Raw genomic sequence first — 12,850 nt, forward strand, 5'->3', positions numbered from 1 at the left:
AATATTTAAAGACATCTTTCTTGCAGGAATGTGGTCCAGGTTTGTAGTTATGTAGGTAGTTTGCGATATTACAGTTTGCAATAACAAGAGAGTTGAACAGTTCATTGACAGACATATACAGGCAGTTGACAGGGTGATAGTTTATGTAGGATGGTGTGATATCACCCAGATGTTAGAGACGGGGGACTCTCCCACTTCTGTGATTGAGGGGGTACATCAGTGTCTGTATCATACTGTTTGCTCCATGATGACACTGGCGCTACTGGGCCTGTGTGGTGAACAGGGCATGATATGGGCATGAGTGTGATGGGGGCCTAAATTATGAAAGGATCTTATATCGTAAATTAAGTTTAAGGTGCACAATGTCATCACCATGGTGAGACACTACGAGTTATGTCCCTCTGCTGTACAAGGATCTGCTGATCATGGGTTCAGATCCAAGCATCGAACTGATTATGATCCTGGTTCTCTCAGCACCATATCTGAGCTTGTGGGTTTCACGAAAGTTCTATACATTTCAGCCTTTATCACTCTGGGCTCAGCACAGATAGGTCAATAATTGGATGACCACATCTAGCTGAAATAATTCTAAACTTTATTCTCTTGATTAACAGTGGATGATGTCCAGGTATATAGGGGCCGCCTAGTGGTTAAAGTGTTTGCTCATCACACTAAGGATCCAGATTCGATTTCCAAAACTATTGCTGAAAGTAGCATGAACCTCAACTCACTCACTTCATAAATAGTTATTCTCTTACCCAGTATGGATTCTGGGTCAGATCTGGTCCCCAGCACTTGGGGCTTGTCATGAAAACCAACAAAACTGTTGATGAGGCTCTGTGTGATTGTGTGACAGTGTACCCTGACAGTGGGAATCATTGCTTATGCCTTCAGTCCCTGATTTGCCCGATCCAGATTAATTACATGCAGGCTGCCATGATATGATATGGCTGGAATAGTGCTGACTGATGTTGAGGAACATTCACTTACTCACCCAATCGCTGAACTGCATTCTGTTGCAACATCATTGCCACATCATTGCCACAGCTAGGTTTCTGAAGAAACACCGCCCTCGGACATTGCACACTGCCTGAGTCTAAACTTGAAAACAAGAGATCAATGAACTATTGAACCTTTTGCTATCTTGCTGTTAACATGACTTATCTATTGTGGTGGGATAGCAATTGATGACAGTAGGGCTTGTTTTGTAAGGGGCACTGTTCCACAAAGCATACTCGAGCTACGACTGTTGACATAAGGCGGAACATGTGACAGTCGTAGCACTGACCACTTTTTGGTGCAGGGCCCATTGTTTTTGTTTGGATTATTCCTTTGTTTACATTCACCACTTATTTAGCTTATTGACTCACATGTAGTCCTCTTCCAGTTTAATGTATTGATTTAGAGACCTGAAATATGGTGATGGTGATTACCTAGCCTGAAATTAACCAGAACATGTAATTTAACATGTGAATGAGCAGAACATCTTCTGCTTCCTATATGTCTTTGAAGTTGTGATGTTCTGTTCCCCTTGTTCAAGTACCCTATGTAGCAAGTAGTGGCCTTGTGTAGACAGGGAATACATGGCATAACACCTGCATTCAAGATGGTACCACATGTTATCTTTACAAATTGTTTAACATGCACAGATTTGAAAACGTGCCAGATCGATAAAACAAATTCCAATTTATATGTATTAGATTTATGAATAGCGAATGAAATGTATGAAAAAATATTCTTTTTGAAGAAAGATAAAAAAAAACTATTAGATTAACTGCAGTTGCAACATGAGGAATATTTTGTATCATTCCTATATTCATGTCTACCATGCTGAATGTGTATTGTCTATTAACTTGTGTATAGCTGTGCCTGTTTTCTGTGCCAATATAGGCTATAAACGTAGGCTTGGTAAGTGGATACTTATGCCATTGTGTACACAGCTGACTAACTCTCTAGCTGCATGTAACCACTGACGATGTATACAGAAACGCTTTTGAGTACAAACACTCGAATAGGCTCACACTTCTCCTATATTTCCCATAATGTATGACTATGTTTGAGTGGTTAGCCTCTGGACCAAAACTAATATTCGTCAAACCTACCCCTTCTGCCTATTTGATCACAGTATGAAAAAACTGACAAAAATCGAATAATAATTATAGAAATAATATTCATTGAGACATAATTTTATTTTAGTCACAACATATTATTGTCCCATATATCTGCATTTGATTCTGTTAAATATGGTTTTACAGATAACACAAGTCTAACAAATGATGGTGAATTGTACATTAGGCTTTATTTTACCTTTTTAGCGACTCAAGCTTCATACCTTGCTTTTTGCTGTATTTATCATATTATTTAGCCTCAAGTGTGTCCCCCACCATGTATGTGTGTGTCCCCCCAGCACCACTGTATAGTGGACTATATGCTGTTTGAGTGCTCCCTGGTTGTGTAGGTGTCTATCTGTGCTACTGTGCTTTGTCTATACATGCTGATGGAGTCTGTTTCAGCCGTAACAGGAGGGGAGAGAGATTTCAAACACCTTGCTGCTTTATCAGCAGTGGCTTAACCTTGTGCTGGAACCGGCAACTTCTGCTGACATTGTACACTGCCATGGGGATAGAACTTAGAGGGGACAAAACATTTTCCTGTCTTAATACTTTTGACACCCATAGTGAAGAAATGTGTACTAAATAGAATTGAGCCTAGGAGATCATACCAGATGTCTTCAAATCTTGTTTGATATATTGAATTGTCTGACCAAGGATATGACCAAAACTAGACTTAAGTGAAAGAAGAGCTTGTGGTAGATTGCTTGGCTATCAATAGCATGTTTCTATGAACATGATTAAACTTCAGATTTCTAATATGTTGTGAAAATGCAAAACTTTACTTAAAATACAAATTGTAGTGATCTGTGTATTGATTTTTATTGTTTTCAATAGTATTGAATGATAAATAGAAGATGAAGTTCATGCCTTGTTAGAGTACGGCTGAGTTACCAACAGTGGGTGGGATGTGGAAGGGATTTCAGATGAGATGTTGGTTTATTAGGTTTGTAAGCCCTTTAGAGCTTCACATGAATATAGGATGGAGTAGAAAACTGTTTAAAATGTGGAGGAAGGTTTAGAGGGATACATGAGGCTGCTACTGTGATGAGAACCTAGGTGTAGAGGATTGTGTGCAATGTCTGTAGAAAGACAACAGGCAAAACAGCCCCCTTGTCTTACTCCTATTCCCTTCTCTTTCACAGTACAACCCCTATCATACCGTCTCCTCAGTCACAAACCTTCTCAAGGGATTCAAAGCTAGTAAGTCATGATCCAGCAAGGGCTTGCCGCCATTTGTATCTGTGTTCTGTCTTATCTAGGCCCTTGTTTCATAGATCCATGCGTTATCATTCTTTTCATGGTTTATTGCAGCACACTATGCATGAATTTATGCTTGGTAACTTGGTAGTTACAGTGTATTGTTCACAGATGTATTTTGTGTATCTATTGTGGATGCAATCATAATGGTGTAGGGACCTTTTTAATAATGAAAATAATTTGTCAAGCTGTGGCTATAATTGTTTTTTAAAATTCAAAATTGTAGAGAAAATGAATTGAGAAAGAATTCTGATGAAGATAATTCTAAGCTACTTGAAGTTAACTTGATTCAACGAATAATGCCTGTATTCTGTAGTATGTTCTTGTGGCAGTTTTGTTCAATAGCAAGTAAATCAATAAGATGATAAATGTCTGTAATGACCTGTTGAAATGATACTCTCTCATGTTGTTTGACACTTAGGATTCCAGCATTATATTTATTACATGCTGAATATGAACCATTATGGAAATGAGAAGGCATGGTCTCTCAATCTATGCTTGTTCTTTCTATAACAACAGCTTGTCTGTATACTAACTATGGTTAAATGCACTGGACAATGAAGATACCTGCAAGGGAATGGAGTATGTTTCAAGTTTTTGTTGAGTGTGGGTTTGAATGGTTACAAAGGCAATGAGGAACTTAATACACTTCAATGAGATATGCATTTTTTTAATGTGATGTCAGGGCGGTCGGGTAGCCTAGTGGTTAAAGCGTTCGCTCGTCACGCCGAAGACCCGGGTTCGATTCCCGACATGGGTACTATGTGTGAAGCCCATTTCTGGTGTCCCCCGCCGTGATATTGCTGGAATATTGCTAAAAGCGGCGTAAAACCATACTCACTCACTAATGTGATGTCATCTCCCACACTTCTTGGTGAACTGGTCACACCTCCTTCAGGGCATGGTGAGGTTAATTCAATTAAGTGATATCAAAAATAACCTTTTCATCATAATATGTGAATTAAAAAATAAAAGAAATGTTTGTTATGTGTATGTAAACTAACAAACAAGTATATGTTCTGTTGTTCAAATTTTCAACCCATAATGTGATAGATGCCACATTCAAGAGACTAGCGTGTTAGCGGATCCTGGTGCCAATTGACACCACTTGGTTTCCATGGCAAATTCTCCAAGACCAGTTAGAATGACTACTTAACACCAAACCCCTGATTACAGGCCGGTTTCAGTGCAGAGCAAATATATTTCTATTGATATGGATGATGAAATGGATGATGCAGCTGATGGGAAATGGCATAACATCTGGAGTACTTTTATAGTATTGGTATTGCTGGGAAACTCTGAGTAGGCTGTTCTATCACTTTGTTGTATTTTCTTTAATGGCAATCACAATGATTTAGGGAGTAAAATAAAATATTGTAGTGCATAAGAACATTCAGCTTTGGGTTATGAAAGAAGCTTACAGATTCATTCAGTGTGTGTGTGTGTGAAGTAGAATAACTTTTGATTTGTTGAGCTTGTTTTAGGATAGAAAGAAGTGTCTTGATTTCTCTGAATGTTTCTAATGTAGTTCGCTATTAGTTTGAAGAACAATTATTCTGGTCGAAAGAACTTCATATGTAATTTATTTGGACTGTCATTTTTTCAACAAGCTTTATAGGTTAAATGTTTTGTTTTTTTATACCAAACCTTGTTTTATTAATACTTTACAAAATTAATTAACATCCAGACTTTGGTCAAGTTAATACTTTCCTGATCAGATAAAATTCTGTGTGTTACGACAAAACAGGCATGTGATGGGATGAGTAGGAATGTTTGAATGTATCTATGAACTGAGACGTTTTTATCATTAATACGTGTGGACATGTGTTTATTTTCACCACGGCTTCTACTTTGAATTCCTTCTCTAGGGCTGTGTGGTGTGTTCACTATTCACAACAGTTTCTCATCAGTGGGACATGGAGATGATGCATGTGTCTGCATTCTCCCGGGTTCAGGATCTCATTGGTCGAGTTGGATAAACAAACAGCTATATATCTTTAAAATGTAGTAATCATTATTGCATTATGAAGAAGTAAATTTTAAGATAGCGTTTCATTTCTGCATAAAGTTATGTTGAAGCACAGTAAGTTTTACAGTAAATGTTAGTTTTATGATCTTTAAAAAGAATATTTAAAGATGAATGAATGTGCTACTGACTGAATGTTATTCTATAGATAGAAAACCTAACATATTCAAAGGCTATTAATAAGAAGAATGAGTAAGTGGTTAAACTTTGGCTCATCACACGTTTCCTACATGGGTGCAGTGTGTGAAACCATTTCCAGTGTTCACCTGCCATACAATGGAGGGTATATTGCTTAAAGCGGCATAGAACTTACTCACACAGTTGTAAAAGTTTAGACATCAATATATGAATGATGTAGGTCTACAGTATTTCTGGTATGTGATAGGCTGAAAGTCAGGTGAGAAGTGCTTGATGAAGAAGATGATTTTCTTTTTTTTCAATATAGGTTTCATGTCTGCATATTTTAGCACTGTGTATGCAAGCAAGCATCTGTGATGAAGTGAAGATGAAAATGTTTGTTGCACTTAAAACACATTTTGAGGTTTCTTTTTATTTCATTGGGGAAATTTGTAAGTATGACATTACAATGATTATGTGATACATGTACTTGGCAAAATAGACCTAGTAGTTTTAACATTACACACAGAATAATCCGCCCTTGAATAAAAGTTGTATGGTGTGTTGAGAGTTATCTCCCTTCTCCTTCTCCCCGGTAGATACGGTAACTTGCATTTTTTTGTCTTTCTGAGTTGGTTTAGCAATAATTGGCTATCACCTTTCTACTTCATGGATTCAAAGAAATTGCAAAAAAGATTGCTGAAATCTTGTGTATTCATTTAATCTGTAACTAAATTTGTTTGAGTCCTATCCTATCTTTTGTGTACTTTTTCCCCAACCTGACACACAATACCTATGTCACAGTTAAAGGTATCAGTAATAGAAGAATACCATATCTACTCACATTAAGCCATTAAATAGAACACATATGGACCAAAGGCATACATGCTAATGTCATCACAAGAAGCCACCATCACCATCCTTCACAATGTTCAGTAAACCTTTTGCAATTTCAATTTTCCAGAACTGCTTGATGGATTGATGTTGAAATTGTTGTATGTGTTCAGACAATTACCGGTACAGGTTTGAAGTTTGTTCTAGACATCAAACTTTATTCAATTTAATTCAGAAAAATGAAACTATAGAGAAGTTTAATAGGAATTCATTCTTGCAACCAGAAATCTGAAACTGTATGAATTAAATCATATTTTTACTTCTCTATTATTTGTAATGGGATACAAAGTAGATAAAACTTCTATATTTCTTTGGGGGAAGCAGTTGCAGTTGAAACTGTGTTAATCTTAACACGTGATTCTTGTTTTTATTCTGTCAACACCGACTATAGCCACACCTTAAAATGTGGAAGTTGTGACTGATGTTAGTTGTGACCTTTACTCTGACATCACAATAGATGGATGACCAAATATTTGTTCAAAAGTATAGTTTGGTTTCCATGGCAGCCATGAAACAGCTACTTTGACCATTGAATCCCAGATAATAATAAAGTTCATGATGTTCAGTATTTGCTTTGTACAACATACAATAAGTTTCAACATTAATAGCATGTTTTCCCCACTATTTTACTTTAGGCCATTGCATCTGAGCCAGATGAGCTGCTGAAGCCTGGCAATACTGTCTGAGCAGGGCCACCATGATGGCTACGCATGTAGTAGCTGTAGGCTGTGTGTAGTGGCGATGTAGTGAGTGTCACCCCCCTCTCTGCCCCTGTTCTCCTGTATCTCTTCAGTCTGGACATGGTCCTCCATTACCCACTGTTTGGCTTGGTGTGCTTTGTGGATTCTGTCCTCCTTTCCTTGGTGATTTTGTATCTGTGACTTTTAGGTTTCATTTTGTGGTTTAGTTAACTGGTTTGTCTGTCATGTTTGATAGTAGATACAATTTCGTCACTTCTTGGATCTTCCTTTTGATATATTTTCGATTAATTTGTGATCTTTAATCACCAAAAACACATTACATATTGACAATATATATTTGTGGTAAATTGTAATTTATTCAATAACACCATCCATGGATTAATGTTTATGCAAGTTGCTATGGAAAGTTGATTGTATCATTTTTAAAGTTTAATATTGTGAACCAAGAAATGAGGAACTTATGATGTTATTTGATGACTTGTCAATGTCCCTCTGAGGGCTGACTAATCAGTATCTCCTCCCCGTGTCCAGAGAGCCACGCCCAGTCCCAGGCCCCCATGGGCCACCCAGGCCCCCAGCACCTCACTGCACATGGGGGCGGGCCTCTCTCGGAGGTAGCCTCACATCCAAACCTCTCTGCACTTTTCAAACAAGGTATGTCAGATGTGCATACAGTTGGTCCTACTGTTGTATTTCTCACTTCAGTTTGCAGCATTTATCCATCTCTTGTAGGGACAAATTAACAAATAGAGCACACACCAAGTACCATATTCAGAGTAATCAGTGCCAGACGCTGGTTACATAATAGGTTCAGACCTTACACTTCACCTTTAGGAAAAGGCATTAGGCCTGTTCAGTTAGCTAATCCTCTACTAATTCTCATATTAATGTACTAGTTGAAATGATAATTGATTTGGTTTATGCCAACTTGTTGAACATATAGACCTGAGCTTTCAGGGTTCGACAAATATGCAGGTCCTCAAGATAGATAAGCTGATCCATTAGACAAAATAAGCTGGTCCCTAGACAAATACGCTGGTCCTCTGTTAAAAAAAGCTGATCCACAAGACAAAATATGCTGGTCCCTAGTCAAAATAAGCTGGTCCCTAGACAAAATATGCTGGTCCACTAGACAAAATAAGCTGGTCCCTAGACAAAATATGCTGGTCCCTAGACAAAATAAGCTGGTCCCTAGACAAAATATGCTGGTCCCTAGACAAAATAAGCTGGTCCCTAGACAAAATATGCTGGTCCCTAGACAAAATATGCTGGTCCACTAGACAAAATAAGCTGGTCCCTAGACAAAATATGCTGGTCCCTAGACAAAATAAGCTGGTCCCTAGACAAAATATGCTGGTCCCTAGACAAAATATGCTGGTCCACTGTTCAAAAAAGCTGATCTACTAGACAAAATAAGCTGGTACACAAGACAAAATAAGCTGGTCCCTAGACAAAATAAGCTGGTACACAAGACAAAATAAGCTGGTCCCTAGACAAAATAAGCTGGTACACAAGACAAAATAAGCTGGTCCCTAGACAAAATAAGCTGGTACACAAGACAAAATAAGCTGGTCCCTAGACAAAATAAGCTGGTAAACAAGACAAAATAAGCTGGTCCCTAGACAAAATAAGCTGGTACACAAGACAAAATAAGCTGGTCCCTAGACAAAATAAGCTGGTCCCTAGACAAAATAAGCTGGTCCCTAGACAAAATATGCTGGTCCCTAGACAAAATAAGCTGGTACACAAGACAAAATAAGCTGGTCCCTAGACAAAATAAGCTGGTACACAAGACAAAATAAGCTGGTCCCTAGACAAAATAAGCTGGTACACAAGACAAAATAAGCTGGTCCCTAGACAAAATAAGCTGGTCCCTAGACAAAATAAGCTGGTCCCTAGACAAAATAAGCTGGTACACAAGACAAAATAAGCTGGTCCCTAGACAAAATAAGCTGGTACACAAGACAAAATAAGCTGGTCCCTAGACAAAATAAGCTGGTACACAAGACAAAATAAGCTGGTCCCTAGACAAAATAAGCTGGTACACAAGACAAAATAAGCTGGTCCCTAGACAAAATAAGCTGGTACACAAGACAAAATAAGCTGGTCCCTAGACAAAATAAGCTGGTACACAAGACAAAATAAGCTGGTCCCTAGACAAAATAAGCTGGTCCCTAGACAAAATAAGCTGGTCCACAAGACAAAATAAGCTGGTCCACAAGACAATAAACCCTGGTCCAGTTGACTAATATGCTGTCCACTAAACTAATATGCTGGTCCACAAGACAATATACCCTGGTCCAGTTGACTAATATGCTGTCCACTAAACTAATATGCTGGTCCACAAGACAATATACCCTGGTCCAGTTGACTAATATGCTGTCCACTAAACTAATATGCTGGTCCACAAGACAAATGCCAGTTAATGTTCATCAGGTCCTGTTATTCTAAAACCACCCAATGGGGATTCTGGATGAGAATAGGTCCCCAGCAACCTGTGCTGATTTTAAGATGCGACCATGGTGATGAGGCGGTCAGGCTCTGTGATTTTGTTGATTACTTATCATACCACAATGACATGATCGTCACTCAAAATATCAATCTCTGGATTGTCTGTTCCAGACTCAATTAATAACAGACCACCATCATATTGATGGAATATTGCTGAGTGTGGTGTTAAACAACGAGCAAACAAAGTGCTAAAATTGGGTTGGTTAGACTGGTTAGCGGACAATTTGAAATGTCATTCTTTTTATTGTGTATAATTTTAGCAGAATGAATGATGTGAAATTGCTGTAAATATTTGTGATGCAGTGGATGAATGTCTGTTAATAGATGTGAGACAGTTGTCAAACAAATTTTCTTTGGACCAGAGAGATTTCTGTGACACTGAATTTGTATTGTTGTAATCTTTGCTTGGAAGATGATCCTGTTCCTTGGGATGTAGTCGGCAATATCAGCCCTCACAGAAGCAGATAATTCAAAGCTTTGAACAAGAATGGTGATTTTACAAGTTAGTCGGGTGCTAATTACTTTGAATATGGTAGCTGCAATTGGCAACTGGTTCCCCTTGCATCAGCAAATATAGATCTAGTCTACAATCATCAGTCCATGGAGATTGTTTTGAATCAATGATCAGAGTGTGAAATACATTGTTGTTTGAAGTTTGAACAACTATGGATTGTTGATTAGGAAAACAAATATCTGTTTGTGTGTTTGTTTATGATGTTTTTGTTTCATTTTTATTTGTTTGTTGGAATATTGTTTGTTTATTTGAGCCTAGAGCTTGTATATAGACCCAGTGAAAGTCGTGGATGTCACATGAAGAAAAACACTGCCGTTGTTCTGACTGTACATATCAGACATGTCTGTATTCAACCTTCTTTTATTTCAAATCAGATCACATTTAGATAATAATGAAGGCAGGGTATGAATTTACACAAATCAACCAGCATGGTCATACAAGCTTTGCATAAAGGAACAGCATTGTTAATGAATTAAATGTTTTGAATAATGGACATATCTAAGATAAAATAGAATGTTCTTTTCCATTTCTAGCGGCATGCACCTGTCTTGTTATCATTCATCTAGTCATCTAATATCCTGTTCTGAAAGTGGGACAAGACTACCTGCATTGTTGATATATCATTCATTAGGCCTACAAGACACCCCTCAACTTGACATGTGTGCTGTATTGCTGTGTTTGTATTACTGGAGTACTAATATGAAATATAGCTTGCTCAAGTGCTTGAGATATCCATGGTTAAACTAAACCAATCATACATATTACCTTGATTATTCATGCATTTTACAGAAATCAGGAAAGTATTTATGTCTGTTATTCTGACAGTTATGGTATCTCATTCACCTTGATATTGCTTATTGTGTTATCAACAGAAGATTTCCAACAGTGAAGTGTAGTTGTAAAGCTGATAGTATATCAAGCACTGATATGTCCTTGATGCATGGGGAAATGTAGACTGGATCAATCTCCAGCTAACATAACCGTTAATAATGAATATGCAGAAAGTAAGTAATTATTCATCAATACAATTTCGGGATAAGTGATTAAAAAGTCCTTGAGCTGCACAGTGTTAACAAAATTTACATACAAGATTGTGGGCCGTGGATTAAGATGTAAGGACTTGATCCAGTCTGAGGGTAGGGTAGTTCTTCTGCACAAGCTGCGGTGCATGGTCTGGTTTGGGTGCACCAAGTATTGTTGGTATACTGTGTCACTGTACAAATGATAACATATAGATATAATGATTTCCTTAACACACACGAAACTCACCCTTAGCACACCGTATCTGTTCAATTGTCTTTCTTTTCAATTCATGAAAATTGTTTCAGTGTCATTAAAGCAACATGAATCCTTGAAATGTCTGATCCATTGATATGTATGTTAAGGGTTCATGTATCATTTGCCATAAAATTGTCATTGTGCTGCAGTTTGTCAGATGACAGGAATAGAGCCAGTGTGTAGACTACTGGGTAAAGGTTCTACTGCTACCTATTTGGCAGTCCTGTTAAAAATCTACTTGTATACTAACTCAAATTTTAATAATGTACCATATTCGCCTGGCTCTTAGGAAAGTGACAAAGGGGCACTTGTTTGAAGCATACACAAGTTAATTTGTTTTCAGAGACCGAACGGTAGTGAACCAACTTTTCCATAGTATTGACTAGGCAGTTCTATACCAGTTGTGCACTGCCCTTCTGTATTAAAGTCTAATAGGCACCAGTAACTATGCTTAGTAGTAGCCTAGGGGTTAAAGTGTTTGCTTGCCACACCAAAGACCTGGGTTCGATTCCCAAAACGGTTACAATGTGTGAAGCCATGACTGGTGTCCCCCACTGTGATACTGCTGGAATATTGCTGAAAGCAGCAAGACCCATGTTCCTACATGAGTACAACATGAAAACCTAGTTCCTGTTGTTGTCAGCATACTGGAGCTGCACGTTTAACCAAATGAATGAGTTCTCAGTGTACACAGTGAAACACACATTCTAGTTGTGCCAAGATATTTCTCTCAGATTGCTGAAACTGTATGTACTTGTTAATTGGAGGTAATCTGGTATTTCGATTTCAAGAATTTTATCGGAAATGATACATGACACCTATTGCTGACCCCAGTTGTCTAGTCTGAAGCCCTAACCATGTATAATGGTGAGTATGTATACTTGTGTAGCTGTGCTGAAGAACAAGCGGTCCAACAGTTGGTCTGACAGCTGCGATGACTATCGCATCCTGGACGAGCCGGACCCCGCGGAGAAGGCGGCACAGTGGGAGCAGGAGCAGCATGAGAACAACTGCAAGTGAGTCCTGCCGCCAGCAGCAGCAGCAGCCAGATGTCTGTCACTCACACTCAGTGTACATCCAGGGTCTTGCACACATAGGAAAAGTGCTTGTATTTTACCATGTCTTATGAAAAGTGCTTACTTTGCCGTTTTACCATCAAAGTGCTGGAATCATCTATGAAACTAAAACCTAAAATACACCACAGTACCTTTATAAAGACATTGACATTGCTTGAGGCATATTTTTAATACTACCAACTAATAATCACTTGTTGTAGCTTGTGATGGGATGGTTTACAGATTTTGAAGAGTTTTGATGACAAAATACAATGCAACAGATGATGTATTTTCATCAAAACCATAGTCAGTCACACCAATGATTTAATTCCAATTATCACAGATTTTCCAAATTGCATCCTTTTACAGAGTGACAAAGCAAT

The 12,850-nt window shown here is 38.1% G+C and overlaps 1 protein-coding gene across 12 annotated transcripts in view; it reads left to right on the forward strand.

Annotated features, from left to right (window-relative positions):
• The window catches only part of LOC124120847 (GATOR complex protein WDR59-like), a 94,005-nt gene that overhangs the window by 74,853 nt on the left and 6,302 nt on the right, over positions 1 to 12,850 (forward strand). For 2 of the 12 annotated variants that reach the window (XR_006858912.2, XM_046483740.2), the window contains 2 exons: positions 3,257 to 3,314; positions 12,302 to 12,428. Coding sequence is in view for 11 of the 12 variants with exons in the window: in XM_046483740.2 (XP_046339696.1) it covers positions 3,257 to 3,314; positions 12,302 to 12,428 (185 nt within the window). In the remaining variant the exon portion in view is untranslated. Of the gene's footprint in view, positions 1 to 26; positions 40 to 1,890; positions 1,909 to 2,255; positions 2,280 to 3,256; positions 3,315 to 7,640; positions 7,764 to 12,301; positions 12,429 to 12,850 lie in introns of all 12 variants that reach the window. The other 10 variants (XM_046483731.2, XM_046483736.2, XM_046483733.2 and 7 more) reach the window with 10 other exon arrangements.

This window comes from Haliotis rufescens, unplaced genomic scaffold (assembly GCF_023055435.1).
Source record: "Haliotis rufescens isolate VD_foot unplaced genomic scaffold, xgHalRufe1.0.p SCAF_19, whole genome shotgun sequence".
NCBI classification, from domain to species: Eukaryota; Metazoa; Mollusca; class Gastropoda; order Lepetellida; family Haliotidae; genus Haliotis; species Haliotis rufescens.